This window comes from Embiotoca jacksoni, unplaced genomic scaffold (assembly GCF_022577435.1).
Source record: "Embiotoca jacksoni isolate LCO1_2020_lvr unplaced genomic scaffold, fEmbJac1.0.p SCAF_55, whole genome shotgun sequence".
In the NCBI taxonomy this organism is placed as follows: Eukaryota; Metazoa; Chordata; class Actinopteri; family Embiotocidae; genus Embiotoca; species Embiotoca jacksoni.
In genome coordinates, this window is record NW_027185409.1 from 1312452 (window position 1) to 1333865 (window position 21414).

The window sequence follows — 21414 nt, forward strand, 5'->3', positions numbered from 1 at the left end:
TTGTGTGATAAGACTCACAGTAAACGACTAACTGCTTTAAATAACGTGTCAACTATTCACTCTGGAAGCATCCAGGATGTTTTGGTTTTAAAAATGTCTCCTAAACTGTTGTTGGCTCGAGGCTAAAAATACGAGCGGAGCGAGATTTCTCCTTGCGAAGTGTTTTCCTCTCCGGACTTCTCACGTTGACCCTCTCTTCCTCCTCCTGCCTGGATGTTGTGTCTCGTTCTCCATCTGACAGCGTAATTAACAGGACCGTAGGGGGGAGGCGGGTATTACCCACGGAGCGATGTGACAATCACGTTGACTGGACTCGATTAGCCGGTTGGAAAACCGCCTCCCTCCGTCGCTGCTGTTCGTCGGCTGGATCTGAACCCACCTTTTTACCTCTTTCCTCGCCTGGTTTTGTTACTTCAGCTTCTTCTTCGTGCCTGTTTTGTCAGTCTGAGATGCCTTCGGGTTGTTTCACTAAACGGCTGTGACGATATCAGAAGTGACACCGGCGCACCGACGTGTGGTTGAGCTCACGCGTGTCCTGATGTGACCGGCGGTCTCCACGACAACTTAACGTCCTGCATTCAAAACCTTTCACAAGTAAAAGTGTGTAATTATTATCAAAAATTGGACTGCAAGTACAAACTGTGCAGAAAATCCTCCTGTTTTACAGGTTTTTGGATTAATGTGCATTTTACTGCTGTATTTAATGAAGGCGGAGCTAATTTATTAACTTTTCATGTTGGTGAGTTTTTTCTGATGAAATGCATCATATTCTGTCAGATTATCGCATATTTGTCCTTCTAACAACAACGTTTCAGCCCTTTTGCAGCTTTCAGACATTTTCCAGCTGATTCAAGTCGGGTTTTTTGAACAGTTTATTTATCAGGAGAATTTCCTGAGCCCATAAAGAAACATCTAATCCTTCAGTTTATCCCTTTTATTTGCAGAGACGTGCTTTTCTCTGGACAGAGGAGGTATGCAAATTTGTGTTTTTGCATGACTGTGGTTTCTGTGCACAAGTTCCAGCACATCATACTTTAATTAGGCAGAAAACTGCCGTTATAACATTATCAATGGTTTTCCCGACAATCTGGTCCACTCCGAGATGTAATCTGATCCCACGTGTTAGTGGGCGGAGCTTCAGAGAGTGAAAATCAACTTGTCGTGTTGGCAGCAGCCTACAACGAGAGAATGTTCTCTCCATCAGAGCTTTTATTTTACAGAAATAAACTCTTCCTGCTTCTTCACTATTTGCTCCCGTCTTTGTGAAGGAGCGTGGGGGGATGGGGGGATGGGGGAGTGGTGAGGGGGAGGGGGCAGGAAATGTAATAATAGGAACTGGGCAAACTCTTAAAAATAATCTGCCTCAATTTCATAATTAATCTGCGCGAGGTTTTCACACAATTAGCACGTTAATTAACCCAAAACTGCCACCAATGTATGTATGTGTGTGTGTGTGTGTGTGTGTGTGTGTGTGTGTGTGTGTGTGTGTGTGTGTGTGTGTGTGTGCGTGCGTGCGTGTGTGTGTATGCGTGTGTGTGTGTGTTGATGTGGGAGGTGGGGGGAGATGTGACGATAACGCTGCGAGAAGCGGCTGAACGACTGTGAGGATTTCTCAGGGTGGAGGAGACGGGGTGAGGAGATCAGAAAGGTGGAGGTGGAGGAGATGGAGGAGGAGGAGGAAACCACACGGATGAAAGGGGGTCATTCCAGTGATGCAGCGAGGAGCCGAGGAGACACGGAGAGAGAAACAGTTGGTGAAAGATAACAGAAACAATGTGTGTGTTCTTTTATATATACGCGCGTGTGTGTGTGTGTGTGTGTGTGTGTGTGTGTGTGTGTGTGTGTGTGTGTTGTACAGCAAGTTGAGGTGGAGCTACACACCGGGGGGATGAAGTAAAAAAGTTCCTCCAGCTGTACTTGTGTTTCAACCCTCTTTTACTTAAGTCTCCAGACGACACACACACACACACACACACACACACACACACACACACACACACACACACACACACACACACACACACACACACACACACACACACACACACACACCTCAGAGTACATCAGTGACTCTGGGATTGCCTGTCAGGTCTGGGCGAGGTGGGGGAGGAGGGGGGATAAAGGGGGATGCGGGGGTGCAGAGCGTTTGTTCCCCAGAACAAACTCGCTGGTCCACCTCGTTAATCTCCATGACGACAGAGATGCTACGGCAGCAAATTAGTGGCAAGCAGAAAGAAAAAAAACTGTCACGAGGGTGCAGCTCATAAAAAAAACATCCGAACTAACTACGGAGGAATGTTTTTAGGTAAACACACACACACACACACACACACACCACTTACTTCACAATGTTTTACGAGCTTTTGTCGGCCTTTAACAGATGACGATGGGACTTCACCTGAAGAGGCAGCGGCTTCGTCTCCTTCATGCTTATTAAGCGTGAAAACAAACGACTCCACGGTAAAATGAGGCGTACGTAACTCCAGCAGCACAACACACGTAACGAGGAGGACACGCTGCTGCTGTCGGACGAGTTATGTTCATTAGGAACACCTGCAGCATCATCAGAGCATCACATCATAAGAACCGTGTTGGGTAAACAATCGCAATCACATGGCAGCTTCACGTTACCGTGACGACGGAAACATTTCTCTTGTTTGTTTTTTTTGTTTTTGTTTGTTTGTTTGTTTGTTCTTCACACCGTGCAAAAGTTTTCTGTGTAATCGGGAGTGTTTCCGAGCCGAGCTCTCCGACCCTCAGAGGTGGTGCAGCCGAGTGGTAAATTACACAACAGCTGGTCGGGGTCAGAAAGAGCGCTTTCCTTTCACCTGTCAGTCTCTCACCTGTGTGTGTGTGTGTGTGTGTGTGTGTGTGTGTGTGTGTGTGTGTGTGTGTGTGTGTGTGTGTGTGTGTGTGTGTGTGTGTGTGTGTGTGTGTGTTTCATCATGTTTGAGCAGCAGCATCATAATTCCAGAGACGAGACGTGAGGTGTTCACTGGGATCACTCACACACACACACACACACACACACACACACACACACACACACACACACACACACACACGCTGAAACGTAAAGAAATGCGCCTCACTCACCGATCATGTGATTGGCCACGTGGATCTGGATCTCTCTTTCCGTCTCGAAGGTCATTTGGCATTTAATACACTGGTAGGTCTTTTTCTGCAACACAAACACACGGAAACATTATTATCACGATGATATTATTTAGATATATACTGTATATGAGCGTATATATTGATCCTTTCAATGTGGTTAACTATAGATTTAAAGAATAAAACATTTTATAATTTACCTCCCAGCTTTTTTTTTTCTGCTTTATGTTCTGCAAAAATAGTTTTATATGATTCTAATATATATGTGAGAAGCCAAAATCAACTGATAAAAATCAGGTGACTAACCAACTGGTTGGACTGGTATTATTTTTCATCTGAATGAAGTAAAGTGGAATATATGGATGTTTTTGTAAAAGATTCATGGACAAGTGGACAACTAGACAACTATCGATGTGATTATGATTAATCATAAAAACAACAGAAAATAAAATAAACAGCTAAAGAATGAAAATGGGATTAGAGGTTAGAAACAGCTCATAAAAAACACTGAAAAATGTCCAAAAATATAATATTTTGTGTTTTTAATATTGTGCTTTGCCCCCTCTGCACTCAAACTGGAACATGTGAGACATGTGAACCTCACTGAGTCAAAGTCTTTGGAGATTTAATAAAAGGAAGAAGAGGTGAGCAGACACACAAACACACAGGCAGGAAGACAAAGACAAATATTAATAAGCCAGGGAGTGAACGGGGAAGAAATAAAAAGATGAAGGGAAGAGGTGATGAAACAGGAACAGAAGGAAAAATGGACATGAGAGGAAGAGGAGGATGAGGAAGAGGAGGAGGAGGAGGAGGAGACAGAGAGGCTTTAGAGAGAGAGAGGAGCCTCGACTCTGCTTATCCATTCACAGCACACAGCGATCACTCATGCACAAACACATACAAAATACACAGAGGCCCCACTTCCACTCTCTCTCTGCTGCCTCAGCCTACACACACACACAGACACACACACACACACACACACACACACACACACACACACACACACACACACACACACACAGAAAAATCCTACTTTGTCTGCTTTGTGCTGTTAGACTAAGCAGAAACAAAGGTGCAGGTAAGACAGAGGGTCCCTGGGAACTGTCTCCACCACACACACACACACAGACAGACACACACACATTTATACACACACGTTTGCAAGTACACACTCTCTCTCACACACAGACACGCGGCAGGTCCCGGGGAGCCTGACTGTCAATATCAAGTAGAGCGAACAGCTCCCACAATGCCTCAGCACGCCCCAGCCGCAGGACCCAGTGGGGCCTCGGCTGACACACACCGACGTACACATCCGCACACGTATTCAAGCTGCAGACTCACTTCACTCACACACACACACACACACACACACACACACACACACACACACACACACACACACACACACCTCATGCAAACATCCAGTTCAGCAGGAGTCTCCTGAAAACGTCTCCATCTGTTAAACACTGCTTGAGTTTCAGATGCAGTGACGGTACGGAGTGACGTTTCGTGGTGTTGAGGAGAACAACAAAGACGTTCAACATTTAACACACACACACACACACACACACACACACACACACACACACACACACACACACACACACACACACACACCCGCCAGCTGCAGCTCCGTCTCACCTTGGTGGCCGGTGAAGCCTCCGCCTTCTTCCCCGCCGCGCTGGTTTCAGGGCTGACCTCCGGGTGGTCCGTCTGGACGTGACTTTCCAGGTCCTCCAGGCTCTCAAACTTCACGCCGCACTCCGGACAGCGCAGCCCGGACGCGGCCTTCTCCGCCTGCGTGTCTCCGGGCGTCGCCGCTCCACCCTGGTTGGGACTCTGGCCGTTCGTGCCCCTGGTTTGATCGAACATTGGATTCGTTTTAGCGGATTTTCTAGCAAACAAAAGCAGAGTTTGCAAATCAGTCACAACGTCTGAGGCAGCTTTTTTTTTAGAAAGAGACCGTAAACAGGATATTATGATTTGAAGTGGCATTAGTTAATCTAATGATGAACACTTTCTTTAAAAATATTTTATTTTTGCCAAACATCATCCATCAGCGATGTCATCACCTATAAGTGATGTCATCGTTGGTTTGTGAACGTTATGAATCCTCCAGTTCAGATTCTGTCCGTCACCATCTTGTTAGTTCGGAGCGGTTTGGAGCAGGAAGTGACCATATTTGGACGAGCTGGGGGAGGAGCCAGCGGTGGATCTGACCGATCTGATCAGAAACCTGACGATACTACGTCCCGCCCACCGATAGCTGTAACCTGACTGCACCACAGGCCTGTCAATCAAACAGACACGCCCCCAAAAACAGGTCTTCTTGAATCTTCTTTTCTAATGAATGAGGGATTATTTTCAGATGGACCTCCAGAAAACTAATAAGAAGGAGTGACTTTAGCTAACAACACCGAGATAACTGATGGACACATTTTATTCACTTTGGATTTGATGAGAGAAGTTGAATGGGAGTCTATGGAGCCGGAGGCTTTTTGGAGCCGACCTCTAGTGGCACTCGCTGGTATTGCAGCTGAAGACACTTCTGGATCAGAACCATTTTACAGACCTGAAACTACAAACTCTTTTAACTCTCCAATGTTGCTTTTTACGTGTATAAAAGGGCTTCAGACGAGATTTCGTGGCACATTAAAACATTAGTTATATTATCCATATATCTCTGTATATCCGTGCGATGGCTTCCTACCTGCTCATGCAGCCGGCACAGAGGCCGTACGGCAGGCCGTTGACGTCCAGCTTCACCAGCTCGCCTTTGTTCTTGAACTCCTTGAGGCAGAAGGCGCATTTATAAAGCTTATGCTGCTGCAGCTGCCCGTTCGGGGACGAAGAGGCCGAGCCGTTGCCTCCGCCCACTCCTCCGTTCCCGCCTCCTCCTCCTCCTATAATGGCGCCTCCTCCCAGCGTCGAGCCGGCCGTGAGCTTCTGCATGTGGAAGGTGCCGTGGATCTTCAGCTCCAGCGTGGAGGTGACGGTCTGCATGCAGACGACGCAGCGGAAGCCGGTGAGGGAGTTGCGCAGGTCGGGGTGCATCTGGCAGTGCTCGATGAACTCCTCCTCGCTCTGCAGGGGCATCTTACAGATCCGACAGGTTCCCGTGTCCAGGCTTTTACTGTGGGTCACCTGGAGGGAAGCAGCGGACACAAGATCTATCAGCAACTCAATCATCAATACTTATGGTACGTGCTATAAAAAAAAAAAAGCATCTGTACATCATGTAATAACTGACTGGAGCTGCGTTACACAATCTACCGACGTCTTTCCGGCCGTTTCTTGCAGCACAAATTGCCTCTCGCCGGACGACTTTTTTTTTTTATTTAAGTCTAAATTCAAAGCAGCTGAAGATGTTTCAGGATCAAAAGACAGGTAGACAATACACAGAAAACAAAACGTGTGAGGTACCTTGTGCTCGGTGAGCGTGAGCAGCGACGGGAAGCGCTCTCCGCAGATGGGACACATGTAGTGCTTGGCCGGGCCGCGGTGCGTCTGGGCGTGCTCACGCAGCCCGTTCTCAGAGAAGAAGGTCCTGGAGCACACGTTGCACTTGTGGTTCCCTTTGATGAAGTCGGCCTTCTTCTTCCGCGTACCTGCAGATCATCACGTGGAATCGTGAACACAGAGTGTAAAACGCATCGTTGTCAGAGTGTGAGAGTGCAGCGCTCGTTACCGGCGTCGTCCTCTCCCGGCCGGATGTTGTGGTCCCGCAGCCGGTGGTTCTGCAGCAGGGACTCCATGGTGTAGGCTGCCCCGCAGATATCGCAGGCGTACATGGGCTCCGAGTTGTCCACCTCCTCCTCCCCCCCGCTGGCCTCGTGGCTGTTGACTGCGTCTCCTCCCGGTCCCGAGGCTCCTCCCACCACGCTGCTCTTCAGCAGCATGTTCTGCAGGTCGGCCTGTTCTGCAGCCGCCACCGTCGTTCTCTCAACGCCGCCGTTACCGCTTCCTCCCACTCCTCCTCCCCCTCCCACTCCTCCTCCTCCACCTCGCTTGGAGGACTGCGCCAGGCCGTTGGGCGTCCCGTTCTGACTCCCGCTGCTCCCCGTCCCGCCCCCGTTGCCCGTGATGCTGCCGCCGTCGAAGATGCAGTGCTTCTCCCTCAGGTGTCGCTCCAGCAGCGACACGGCGTGGAACGCTTTGCCGCAGAAGCGACACGTGAACTTCTTGCTGTGCGTGGTGATGTGACACTGGAGCTCCACTTCGGTGCCGAACGTCTCCCCGCAGAAGATGCACTTGCGAGGTTTGAGTCCTGCGAGACGGAAAAAAAAAAAAATCAATTTAACATCTGAAACTTGGAGTTCATTCGACGCTCCGAGGCGTCTGACGAGTATTTACTGCAGAAACTGGAACAGGATGTTCACCGCTCCGCTTTATTTTGCAACATGATCTTTATTCATTTTAGCCGACGGTGTACCGTACCTGCACCGAGATTCCCCGGGAGGCCCGACCTTTGACCCAGGTGGCTGTGCTTGACGTGAAGCTGCAGATCCGCCTCCTTCCTGAAGTCCCAGGCGCAGGCTGTGCAGCGAAACAGCTTCTTCTCGTTGCTGTGCTTCACCGCTAGATGCACCTGGACGACAGAGAAAGCAGCAAAGCAGGATGAAATAAACCTTCTGGAGGTTGTCGGGTTTTTTTTTTTACATAAATGAGCCACAGGTAGGAGGCCGTCGAATGTACCTGTATGGAGACCTTGGAGTCGAAGACCTCCTGGCAGAGCGTGCAGTGGTACAGTACGAAGGTGTGCATGTCCAGCAGGTGTTTCTGCAGGTCGTCCACCGAGGAGAACTGCTTGTCGCAGCTCTCGCACACATACTGCGTGGACGTGGTGGTGTAGTGCACCGTCAGGTGCTGCAGCAACGCCTCCTGCGATTCAAAGTCCTCCTTGTTGCACTGCGGGCAGGACTGCCGCCTCAGCAGCATCTCCAGGTGCGACTTCAGGTGAGCCTGGAAACCCTCGAAACTGGCGAAGCGCAGGTCGCACTGGTTGCACGGGTAGTCGCCGTTGCTGCCCATCGACGGGGTGGAGTCGCCTCCCAGCCGGTGGCGCTTCGGGGAGGAGATCTCCACGTCGGAGGAGGCGGGGCTCAGCTCGGCCACTTTGGCCTGCCGTTTGTTGTTGGCCAACGGGATGTTCTTGTGGTTCTCCTTTATGTGCTTGGTGAGCTTGAGGAGTGAGCCGAAGATAGGAGAGTTGGTGCAGTAAGGGCAGGAGTAAACCTGGACACGGACAATAACTCTTTACTCTTTTAAGATTATTATACAGTGATATATACTGTTGTTTAGTCCTCAGAGAGGGAGAGAGGAGATGGAAAAGATACGAGAAGAGGGAGACAGACACAAGTACAGGTCATAAACTAAAATCACACCAGCAACGCTGCAACTTCACACATGAAGTTCTTAAACGTCACTTAGAAGCAGACAGAAAACATTACATACTTTTTTGGGGGCTTTTTAAGCACAAGTTTAAGAGAAAAGAGGAAAATCTGAGGCTGAAATTTTGTCAATCAAGCAGCATACGAGCATTTTTCCTTTCTTTCTTCCAGGTAATTGTTGCTCAGTGTCAGTGATCGAAAACCCAGAAATTAACAACGTGGTTGACATTAAAATCCCATAAAACTCCAATAATGTTTTCAGCCTGAACTTTGGGTCAAGAGGTGAAACACAGTAACTGAAGTCTCATTAATCACAGACAGAGAAAATAATTAATGAAATGATTAAACATCTTTTCTTCTTCATCTTTCAAATCTCCCGATTAAATAGGAAACCGGCTGGAGGCGGGCGAACCACATCTTCTATCACTTCTCACCAACGGCAGTTAAAAAGTCATTTTTAAAATGTTGGATTCTCACCTCCATGAAGGACTGAGATGCAGCCTGCAAGACGGGAGACTCCAGTTTGGCCACGCCTCCTCCGGATGCAGCTCCGCCCCCCATGACGGAGGTGCAGTGCGTCTGCTGGATGTGTTCCGTCAGCGAAGACTCGGTCAGGAAGCCCATCGAGCACTGGTTGCAGAAGAAGGCGTGGTTCCCTTCTGGGATGGAGGAGTCAGGTAGTTTCAATGACAACGACCACAGCAAATCATTGATTCAGCATTTTAACAGAGTTCACAGTTTCCACTTTAGTCAGTCCTTCAAAGATCTCAGAGGTTTGTTTGTGATTGTTGAGATAAAAAAAAATTGATTTTGCTGCAAATTTTCTCAAAATTTAAGTGGATCTTTGTTCAGAAAGACATTTTTTCATTTTTTTTTTCAGCACTACCTAATAAACAATGAAATGTAATCACTTCCTGTGATAATAATCCTTCTGCAAATTACAGAAATATTTTAGTTTCAATCTTTTATTGAATCATGGAGCTCAAAGTTCCAAAAAGCTCCTAAAAGGTCCTAAAAGCTGCGTACGTTTCCAGAACAGACCGTTTGTGACTGGAATATAGAAACAACGACGACATCAGCTGTCAAAATAATAAGAGCTTTAGATGGAAAACAGGATCAGAACCTTTATGATTGTAAATGAGGAGTTATTTGTGTTAATAAAGCAAGTTTTGTTTGAAAAGATTTACTTTATGCCGTTAATACTTTCAACACAGATTCTGATGACAAAATTCTCTGCATGAAAATCGCGTGAATAAAAAAAAAAAAAAAAAAAAGTAAACTCTCAAACTTTGCTTGAATTTGAGTTAATTATTGCGATTGCAACATCACGATTTCCAGGAGGGACTGAATAACGGTCACTTCCTGCAGCTCAGTATTGAACCCACCTAACGTGGTGGAGCCGGCCATAATGGCCCCGGGAAGGCAGTGGGACACCCGGATGTGTTCCTGCAGGGAGTTGATGTCCCCAAACATGTCGGGACAGTAGTTGCAGTGGAACGCCGTGACGTTGGTGAACTGCAGCAGGGGAAACGCCGCCGCCGGCGTCGCGCCCCACGCCGCCGCCGCTGGCGCGGTGCGCCTTGCGCACGTGTTCGTTGAGGTTGTAGAGCGTCGGCAGCGTCTCCAGGCAGAGCTGACACGTGTGGCTCTGCTGCGGCTTGTCTGCGTGGATGGTCTTCAGGTGGATCTCCAGCACCGCCAGGCTGTGGAAGTCCCTCTTCGAGCAGTACGGGCAGGAGTACGTGACCTTCCCCCAGCTGCCTCCCCCACCTGCAGGGAAACACATAACGCTCGTTGAGCTATTTGAACGTGTGGCGCGCTCCGGTTCCTCCGTAGAAGAAGCAGCGTACCTCCGCCGTGGAGCCCCAGACTGATGATGCTGATGTCCTCCACGGTGTCGGGGCCTCTCCTGCGACCCCGCTCGCCGCCCTGGCTGTGCTTTAGCGTGGAGTCCGGCGTGGAGCCTCTCTCCAGGCTGGCGCTGGAGTCCGGCGTGGCCGAGCTCATGGAGGCCACGCTGCCCAGCGCCGGGTCGGGGCTGGCCGCGCTGTGATTGGAGGAGTCGGGCTGGCGGTGGCTGTCCAGGTGGCAGTAGACGTCCTCCACGGAGGGGAACTGCTCCGAGCACACGGGACACCTGGAGGGGACACGGAGAGACACACCTGTAAAACAATACGACACCAGAGGTGGAGAAAAGTGTCAGACCAGCGGCGCTCGGCCGTACTTGTGTTTGCGGTTGGCGTGCTGCGTTTCGATGTGCGTGAGGAGGGAGGCCTCGTCCAGGAAGATCTCGGGACAGTGGATGCACTGCAGGTCGGCGCGGTCCGACAGCTGGGGGTGTCTGCTCAGGACGTGTTTCTCCAGCTCGTCCGTCTGGCTGAACGTCTCCTCGCAGTAGTCGCACATGTACAGGTCCTGGTCCAGGTCGGCCTCTCCTCCCTTCTTCCCCCCGTCCCGCTCGCTCCGCAGCGCCAGGTGCTCCCGGTTCTTACGGTGAGCCTGTCGGAGTCAGAAACAGTCGACACCTGAGGAAGGCTGGAAAAACACTCGATGGACCGAGGCCTCAGCTCCAGAAATGTCACCTTACAGACACGGAGAGGTAAAAGCGACGTACCTGCATGTGGCTCTGCAGCGACGAGGTGGAGGAGAAGCCGCGCTTACAAACGCTGCACTTGAACGGTTTGCTGGAGCTGAAAAAAAAAAAAAAAAAGGCCAGACATTAAACACACTGAAGTATCAAAGTATGAATGTGTGCTGACGTCCTGGTGGTGAGATGAGAAGTGGTTACCTGTGTGTCTTCAGGTGGATCTTCAGGTGATCAGAGCGGGAGAACGCAGCTTCACACTCCTGACAGCTGTACTTCTTATCTCCTACGTCATGTGACATCAGATCAGAGACGTTAAAACTAAAAGTCTAATTCTGAGGTTTTCATTTTGTACTTCATCAAATAACGAGTTTATAAATGTCCCTCAGTGTAATGAGGAACACTTAAACACACACAATTACACACTCGGAAGAGGAAAAGATGCATAGAATTAAGAATAGATTTGTTTCATATTTAAGTTCACGTTTACCATAAATGTGATGCACACTAGATTCATTCACTTTATCAGATATTTGATGACACATTTTCTTTCCCATTTTCCAACAGTAGTCGGTTTGGAGCAGGAAGTGACCATATTTGGACGAGCTGGAGGAGGAGCCAGCGGTGGATCTGATCGATCTGATTGGAAACCCGACGATACTACGTCCCGCCCACCGATAGCTGTAACCTGACTGCACCACAGGCCTGTCAATCAAACAGACACGCCCCCAAAAACAGGTCTTCTTGAATCTTCTTTTCTAATGAATGAGGGATTATTTTCAGATGGACCTCCAGAAAACTAATAAGAAGGAGTGACTTTAGCTAACAACACCGAGATAACTGATGGACACATTTTATTCACTTTGGATTTGATGAGAGAAGTTGAATGGGAGTCTATGGAGCCGGAGGCTTTTTGGAGCCGACCTCTAGTGGCACTCGCTGGTATTGCAGCTGAAGACACTTCTGGATCAGAACCATTTTTCAGACCCGGAAGCTACGAACACTTTAATATCCAGTCTGTGATCTGTGCAAGTTGAAATTTGAGAAACAACATAGAGACTAAAAGCAACACAGCAGGTTTTTCCTGGTCTCCGTGGACACGTTGTGTCCGTCCGTACCTGTGTGCAGTTTGACGTGGCGGTCTCTGCTCCTCTTGTGTTTGAACAGGCGGCTGCAGAAGGTGCACTTGAAGGGCAGCTTGTCGCTGTGGATCTGCTCGTGTCGCTTCAGGTAGCTCAGACGGCTGAGGAGGAGCAGGAAGGAGGGACGGATGACTAAACATTAACACAACATCCCCCGATCACAAAATGACTACGAGCAGCGAGTAAAATCAGCTAAAAAAAGATGAAAAGATTTAGCGTGACTCGGCAGGATTTTGCTACTCCAGTCGAGCCCTTGAACTATTTATAAAAACACGGCGTTCATACATCCAGTAATAAGAATAAAGAGTGAGGACGGCGAGGACGATGAGTAATATAGTGGGTAATGATGATGACTCGATGGTGTGTGTGTGTGTGTGTGTGTGTGTGTGTGTGTGTGTGTGTGTGACAGCTGTTCTTAAAATGGGTCTTGACTGCGTCCCTGGAGAGGCGAGTGAGAAATGTATTCACCTCATTCCCTTCGCTGTTTTTTTGCCTTACTGGTCCACGTTACCATGGCGATATTGATAAATATTCTCGTACACATTTTATATATTGACGGGTGGCGTCTAAACATCTAAATGAAATCACGCACACCGAGTGAGTGTGTTTGGGTCAGCCGAGGTGATACCTGAAGGACTTGTCGCAGAACTGGCAGGGGTACGGCAGGCCGGCGCCGCCCTCCTCCTCGCCGCCGGTGGCCATGCCGAGGTCGTAGCAGCCGTCGGGGAGCTGCGAGGGCGACGCCACGTCTTTACTGGAGGGCGAGGACGGCACCCAGGACAGACCGACGGGGTCGTCATCGCCGTCTAAACAAAACAAAAAAACGTAAAGGAAAGGTTTCTGATTCATCTGCAGCGAGGAAAACACAACCAGGGCCGGCCTGAAAGTATCGAGGGGGCCGTTTTCAAAAGGTCACGCGGGGCCCCATCTTAGATTAATAACTTTACAACTCTAGAAACACAGTAGAGTCAGTCTGAGGACCAATAAACCAAACCCTGTTGGCCGCATTAACAACTGTGGTGGTTTAGGAACGTCCCCGTTTGGACTCCTCCCCCTGCCATTACCCAGCATGTCCCGATTCCTCCGTAAGAATCAGAATAAAGCAACAAGCAAAGTTAAATAGGTGTTGGTGATTGGTAGAAAATATCTTCTTTTTTTATTTTTTTTTATAAATATCTTTAAAACAACATACCGTGTTGGAATATTTCAACAAAGACAGATCGTCGACACTAAATATGTCGAGACTCAAAACCAGAGTGTGAATATATATCTGTCTGTTATATCTCACGAGACTGGCCTGGATGAACAGAGCATGCAGTTACCGTCGGCGATGACATGGAGCTGCTCATGGAGCCGATATTACGAGTGTCTGCTGGGAAGTGTTTGTCATATTTAAATGAAGGTACCACTGCTGTTACGGTCAAAAGACGGTGGCGTTATTTAGTCTGGCCTTTCACTTGAAAATCACAGACTGGATATAAAAGTGTTCGTAGCTTCAGGTCTGTAAAATGGTTCCAATCCAGAAGTGTCTTCAGCTGCAATACCAGCGAGTGCCACTAGAGGTCGGCTCCAAAAAGCCTCCGGCTCCATAGACTCCCATTCAACTTCTCTCATCAAATCCAAAGTGAATAAAATGTGTCCATCAGTTATCTCGGTGTTGTTAGCTAAAGTCACTCCTTCTTCTTAGTTTTCTGGAGGTCCATCTGAAAATAATCCCTCATTCATTAGAAAAGAAGATTCAAGAAGACCTGTTTTTGGGGGCGTGTCTGTTTGATTGACAGGCCTGTAGTCCAGTCAAGTTACAGCTATCGGTGGGCAGGACGTAGTATCATCAGGTTTCCAATCAGATGGGTCAGATCCACTGCTGGCTCCTCCCCCAGCTCGTCCAAATATGGTCACTTTCTGCTTTGAACCGCTCCGAACTATAAAGATGGTGATAGACAGAATCTGAACTGGAGAATTCATAACATTCACAAACCAACGAGGTGGCGTCACCGCCGGTCGCCGCCTCTGAATACAGATATAACTTCTGTAAACAGCTGCAGGATTACAAATAACAGAGACAGAGAGAGGTGGTAAAACAGGGAGCTTTAAAATGATTAAGAAGAAAGTTTCATCTTTCTTGGAGATGCAGCCGGTGGGAGCTCGAATGAGCAAAAAAAAAAAAAAAAAAAAAAAAAATCAGGATATAAACAAAAAAAAATAAACACATTTATCCTGGATATACACACACACGGAGAGAGAGAGAGAGAGAGAGAGAGAGAGAGAGAGAGAGAGAGAGAGAGGGAGGAGGAAATGAGGATGGCAGAGATAAAGAGGGAGAAGGAAACAGACGAGAGACACACTCCGGCAGCAGCAACATCTAAATAGAAAGCTCCAAGAACTATGTATCCCCGACGGAGCCCAGAAATAAGGACAGAGTGTATTTTCTCTCCCTTCATCCTCCCTCTGCAGCCATCCCTCCCCCTCCTCCTCCCCTCCATCCCTCCCCGAGGACCATAGATCCGCCTCATCATATTTTCATTAGGGCCTTGGCAGATTGAAACGTCGGAAAGAAGTGATTAGGAGATGCGGAAAGAGCCGAGCGGAAAGATGGCGATATTCACTCCCTTTATCTGTCGTACGCAGGACATTATGCATTGCTCTTTTTTTCCCCCTTCCCTCTCTCCCCCATCCCTTCTTCCCCCCCCTCCCCCCTCCCTCTCCTGTGTAGTCTGGCACAGAGGCTACAAAAAGGCCACGACTCCTTTAATAGACACTTCAGAATGGATTTGAGGCGACAAAAGAGGGGGCTGACGAACGCTTGATATTGTTCTGTTCCTCTTTTGTGCGCTCTGTGAAGCAGCACACTGAAAAATGTAAAGGAGGAGGGGAAGATGAAGGACGATGTTTTGCCCTTCTTTTTTGGGGGGGGGCTTTTTATCTGATTAGCTGCATCAACTATAGGCAAGCGACAAATCAAAGAGAGGAAACAAGGAAAGCACAGATTGGACAGAAGGAGAGGAAGTCAGACGTGAAATAATCCTGCAGCAGCAACAGACACACACACGTGCAGAGCAGAAGTTTCTCCTGATAAATTTAGAAACCTCTCCAAAGCACACACCATTTTACCTCAACCAACTCCTACCACGGTGTGTGTGTGTGTGTGTGTGTGTGTGTGTGTGTGTGTGTGTGTGTGTGTGTGTGTAGTCTGCTGTGTATTACTCCTTGCAGAGAGGGGGAGGAAAACAGATTCTTGTGATGAATCGATCGCGGGGAAAATGTAGGCGCTGTGATGAGCAAATAGAACTCTGCAGGGGGGTCTGGGTTAAAAAAAAGAAAAAAGAAAAGTGTAAACGCATTGAATTATAAATTTGACTGCAAGCAAGAAGGGAAATATATAAATATATATATAAAAAGGCTTAAGAAAATATGAGAAAATACAGATATCAACATGAAGCCGTGAGTATAAGAAGGAAGGGAGAGAGAGAAGGAGTGAAGGGAGAGACGGGGCAGTGGGAGGAAAGATTGAGAGGATGAGGACGTGTGAGGAGGAGGTGGTGGTGAAATAAAACAAACAATATGTCATTCTGGAGCCGCGCACACAGTCAGGAACAAACATTATGCACAGGAGAAACATATCAGGAAAAATGAAAAATGAGAGCAAAGAAGATACGAAGGAAATCTGCATGAAAGCGGTCGGAGAAAAACAAGAAAAAGTCTGATTATTATCATGAAAATAGTTTTCACTGATAAAACTGGCGTCAATTTCAGAGAGAGAAGAACACAGTAAACAATCAGACTTTTGGATGATATGTGTGAAAATAAACGCAGCGTTAAGCAGTCCAGATGCATCTGCGGTGCCATTAGCGCCTGAGCAGGTGTCCATTCATTCACCTGATGAAGAAATGAGATGCTTCCTCTTTCCATCAGTCCCAGAGTCAGGCTGCACGATTAATCACAATACAAACTGCGATTTCCAGTCGTGCATCTGTGCAGCCTCATTTATAAACGACAACGATTCTGCTGCATTTTTATTTGGGACATCCGCTGCATCGAAACAAGCGCTCCCTATTTTCTCCACCACGTGATGCAGAGCAGAAACGGGAAAATAAACCTGGCGAACACAGGAAGGAAAGATTTCAAACTGGAAGATTGAATATCGATGTATTGATCCAATATCACAGTTCAATCTTTACCAATTACCCCAAAATCCATAGAGCTGACTGTGTGGAAGTGATCGGGATAAATCTAACGCACAGAAGCACGAGGCCGGGGACGTTCGTGGCAACTTTTATGATGATATGGAATAAGACACTGAAATATAATCTGGATTGGTCGCATCAATTCAATCCAATTCAAACTTTATTGTCTTATGAACAGGAAACAGTCCGTCAGCCGGTCGTCCCGGCAACAACGCACATAAACGCAGCAAAAACCGAGACATCAAATAACAAGACAATAAAGTACAGATCAGTTTCTACTCGTTCAGCATCCTTCAAAATAAGATGCAACCCTGTTTTATTCTGTTGCACATCTGAAATCAGCAGACGTGCTGCAACATCGTAAAAACTAAAAAACTAAAAATCAAAACATCCGATTGCAAAACTCGGGTGTGCAGAACGAAGCGCCGATCGAGGACGTGAGCGTTAAACTGTTATAAAAAGAGACAGAGAAAGAGCTCAAAGATCTCAGACAGATATACTCTTAAATGTTCCGTCTGTGTCTATAAAATGCAGACCCACCCCACCCCCGCCCCCTCCACACACACACACACACACACACACACACACACACACACACACACACACACACACACACACACACAACAGGGAGCGAGTCCACTGCAGACTGACTCCTTCTCATGCAAGTGTGTGCAGTCAAGTACCACACACACACACACACACACACACACACACACACACACACACACACACACACACACACACACACACACACACACACAGACAAACTCTCCAGCCAAAAGCTGTTGAGTTTATAAGCAAAAGAAAAAAACGAGTCTGAAAGTGCCTTTAGATAAGGAGCGAAGAGGTACAGCAGGAGAGAATGAACGCCGAAAACAATTAAAGTGCTTCTTCACAGCGCTGGCGAGGACACATGTGGATCGGTGGGTGAGTCGGTTAAATGTTTGTGAGGTGGGAAAGTAGTGGGGTGAAGAGAGGGGGAGGGGGAGGAGGGTGAGACGGCACGACAGAGATTCACTCAGAGACCAAGAGGGAGAAATCACTTTTTAAAAGGGGGGGAGAGGGGGGGTGTTGAGAAAGAAGGGGAGGAGAGATTAGCGTCATTAAAGAGCCCTAATCCTCTGACTAGCGTGGCTGGCGCTAAAATGGAGGATCACACGGCTTTTTAACGGCGCCTTTGTCAGTCGGCCACGAGGGGACCCTGGCAAGACAAGGCCGAATGGCAAACTGGGAGAGAGTGGAGGATGGGGAGGGGGGGAGGCAGGGAGGGGAGGGGAGGGGAGGGGGGGGGGGCGGAGAAAATTTCAATGAAAAGTTAAATTAGAGAAGAATCCTCGAGAGGAGAGAAGATGAGGAGGATGGATGGTTGAGGGAGGGAGGGAGAGGGGGGGAGGGAGGGGGAGGGAACAAAAAAAGAGGAAGAGAAAGTGTTGAAAAAGAGAAAGAGGCAGGAGCAGGCGGACGCCGACACACGCTGTTCAGACCCCGTCTCCTCCTCCTCCTCCTCCTCTTCCTCCATCCCCCCTCCCCCTCCTCCTCCTCCTCTCTGTTCTTCTCTGGCGAGTGGACCGCGGGGGCCCCAGCCGCTCGGCTCCCGCTTTATCTCTCACCCTGCAGTCTTCCTCCCTTTTTCCCATCCATTCCCTCTATTCTTCATCCCTCCCTCTGTCCTCAGCGGTCCCTCCACTCTTCCGTCTTCATCTCTGCCTCCCTCCCTCCCTCCGTCGCTCCCTCCCTCTGTCCATCCCTCCCTCCCTCCCTCCGTCACCTTTCATGTTGTTACTCATTATAGCGCTGACATCTCTCCCTCTGTCCCTCCGTCTCTCCCACAGTTTCTCCCCTACTGGTGTTGGCCTTCACCCCCGTGTCTCAGGCCTGGACGGGACCGAGGGAGGAGGGGGGGGGGGGCTTCCAGATGGACAGACTCTGAACTCCAGAAGAGAGATGGAGAAGATGGAGGGATGAAAGGAGGAGAGGAGAGGAGAGGAGAGGAGAGGAGAGGAGAGGAGAGGAGAGGAGAGGAGAGGAGAGGAGAGGAGGAGGACACAAGTAAAAGAGAGGAAAAAAGGAAACGAGTCGGGTGTCTGCAATAAAAAAGGTAAAAGAACCAGAAAGGAACTAAACGGACCGCCTGAGTCTACCTGAAACAACGACAGATACGCACACAACACACACAACACACACACACACACACACACACACACACACACACACACACACACACACACACACACACAACGTGCGTCTCTAATAGGCCCGACAGTGCGGCAACATGTGGAGGACACAGCCTTGGTGAAACACTCTAATGAAGAGACACACACGCTGATCGATTCCTCTTTATGTCCCTGCCACCCCCCCTTCCCCCATCCACCCCCCTCCCCCCTTTATATAAACCCCCCCCTCCCCCCTCATCCATCCCCACCCCTCCATCCAAACTCGCCAAGTCTGTTACGACGGCCACACGGAGGGAAATCGTATGAAAGCTTCACGGTTTAGAAGAAAAGATCCATTATAAAAAAAAAATAAACTTGAGGAGACAAACGATCAACTCAATTAATGTGAAATATGAAAATAAAAAAACGCCGTATTTGAGGTTATAAAGTGACAAACAGCTCACACGACGCTGTCGGCTTAAACGCGCCGAAATGGAAAAATGCATTCCATGTATGTCGCTGCTTTTGATGTGTGAATCAAAGCAGCTCAGCTGGAAGCAGCGAAGAAGAGTTTGAGGTCCCAGAGATGCTACGAGAGCTAGCGCTGACTGCTAGCTGCGGCTACGTGCAGGAAATTCTGAATTAACGTTAAAAAATGAGTCTTAAGTGTCCAACTAAACATGCAATTAACTAGCAGGAGAAAATATGACTTTAAGAAATATCACTAAGTTGTATAAAGTCAGTTTTACACAAATGTCGATGCCAACGAGGCCAATTTGTCCAAAACTTGTTGTTGTTTTTAAATAGAAACCCGACAAAACACTTCCTGAAGAAACACCTTCACCTGGAGTCCGCTGGTCTACCTGCTCATATTTTAATCCTCCTATCAGTGCCTCCACTTCCTGCTCCTCCTCCTCTCCACCTTGCTACTTGGCCACTGGCCCAGACCTGCACCTTTCTCCACCCCTCCTCCCCCCCCTGCTGACCTCCCACCCCCTCCATCCCTCCCCCTCCTTCCACCGCTCCCCGGGCCCCCTCCGATGGCCCCAGGCTGCCCCAGGCGTGCACACACACACACACACACACACACACACACACACACACACACACACACACACACACACGGCCCCAGACTCACCACAGGGGGCAGAAAAACAACTTCCACCCTTGGCTCACTCACTCTGGGCAGCCCGGCGCACACACACACACACACACACACACACACACACACACACACACACACACACACACACATACTCTCGTTCTGGCTCTCACTGTCTCACATGCAAACACAATTCAATATTCAATGCTAAGTGGAGTTTGAGGAGAAACAGGGATGCGGTTCCTCCTATCTGCCCTAATTTCTGCAGCTCTGTCTGTATTTTCTGTGCAGAACATCCTGCAGGTTTCAGATAATGGCGTCTGCATCCGCTCAGAGTCACGCTGAAAATCATTTCGGCTTAAATCAAGAGTTACATTTCTCTAATAAATTATACAATTTAGTGTGTTTTGCTTTTCTTTTTTTTTTAAGATCTGCTCAGAGGTGTTTTATTACTTTTTATTTGGTGAACTTGACATTTACAGAGGTTTTTTTTGGTTGTTGTTTTTTCCCAATCACCACACGGAGCGCGTCGGGACACCGAGACAAGAGAACAGGAAAAAAAAAAGATCCCTACCTGGCTCTGTGATTACCATACGAGTTGACATGGCAACCAATAAGCTAAGCACCGCTTACTGGTTGCCATGCATTATGAGAATTTGCGCAGCGGGCAAGGTTTTCTTTGACCAGTCGGATTGTTTGGCGGAAAACTACCTGTTGTGTCGTCTATCCGATGTGTTTTTCTGCAGGGAACAAAAAAAAAAGGAATTCATTCCTGCTGCACCAAATACGTGATGGTGATACTCAGCATCTTCATCATCCTCAGCTGCACGGATGAAGTCGTCAGTTTCTGACATCAACTCTTCTTCAGCTAATTGTTGCCTGAACAGCAGCAACATCAACTTTCCCTCCTCTCTGCTTAAAGTAACCTTTGTGTGTAGTTGTGTGCACACAGCCGGTATCTGTTAGAAGCCTTCATCGACACGGATATCAACACATCTACTCGGATGATACTCGTCAAAAGTACATTATCGGTGCCGGATACTCGTCTCATCCCGAGAAACAACCGACTTTTCTGCCCGACGTTGCCGTTCAGACGTCAAAGAAGCAGCAGTGCGATGACGTCATGGCGGATGTGAGGTGAAACTGAAAGACGGCGTCCAAACACACGAGATGATCCTTACAGGCGCTGACAGACGACCAGCTGCATTTCACCAGGAAAACTATTACCATATAATTAATTCATGTTTTACATGTGAATAAACCTCCCTGACTCGCTGCAGAACGATGTGAACACGCACACGGCTGCAGCTCCGGCCTCCGCTTGGAGGACTCTCAGTCCTCTGCTGCTGCCCTTGTAGCTCACATGGGATGCAGTCTGTCGGGACAAACACACACACACACACACACACACACACACACACACACACACACACACACACGCACGCACGCACGCACACACACGCACGCACACTCACACACGAACCACAGCGAGGACAGGCAGAAAGGACGATGCTGCAGTCTGTCCGGGGCTTTAAGCCCACGAGGGCACGATGGACGGATGGACACACACACACACACACACACACACACACACACACACACACACACACACACACACTCCAAGCAGGCTGTGGGGACCCTCACCTCCTGCCCTGGGAATGGGTCCGGCTGCTTCGGATGCTTTTGGGCGCCAACTGCTCCATATGGGCAGTGTGTGTTTGTGTGTGTGTGCGAGT

At 48.5% G+C, this 21414-nt stretch overlaps 1 protein-coding gene across 1 annotated transcript in view; it reads right to left on the reverse strand.

The window, feature by feature from the left end:
- The window catches only part of znf423 (zinc finger protein 423), a 145711-nt gene that overhangs the window by 68419 nt on the left and 55878 nt on the right, over window positions 1-21414 (reverse strand). The window contains 16 exon segments of the mRNA XM_069172851.1: window positions 3097-3181; window positions 4765-4978; window positions 5834-6267; window positions 6547-6731; window positions 6812-7390; window positions 7561-7711; window positions 7819-8358; window positions 8991-9172; window positions 9899-10052; window positions 10054-10283; window positions 10364-10650; window positions 10738-11012; window positions 11128-11203; window positions 11302-11383; window positions 12216-12340; window positions 12868-13045. Of these exon segments, the coding sequence (XP_069028952.1) occupies window positions 3097-3181; window positions 4765-4978; window positions 5834-6267; window positions 6547-6731; window positions 6812-7390; window positions 7561-7711; window positions 7819-8358; window positions 8991-9172; window positions 9899-10052; window positions 10054-10283; window positions 10364-10650; window positions 10738-11012; window positions 11128-11203; window positions 11302-11383; window positions 12216-12340; window positions 12868-13045 (3777 nt within the window).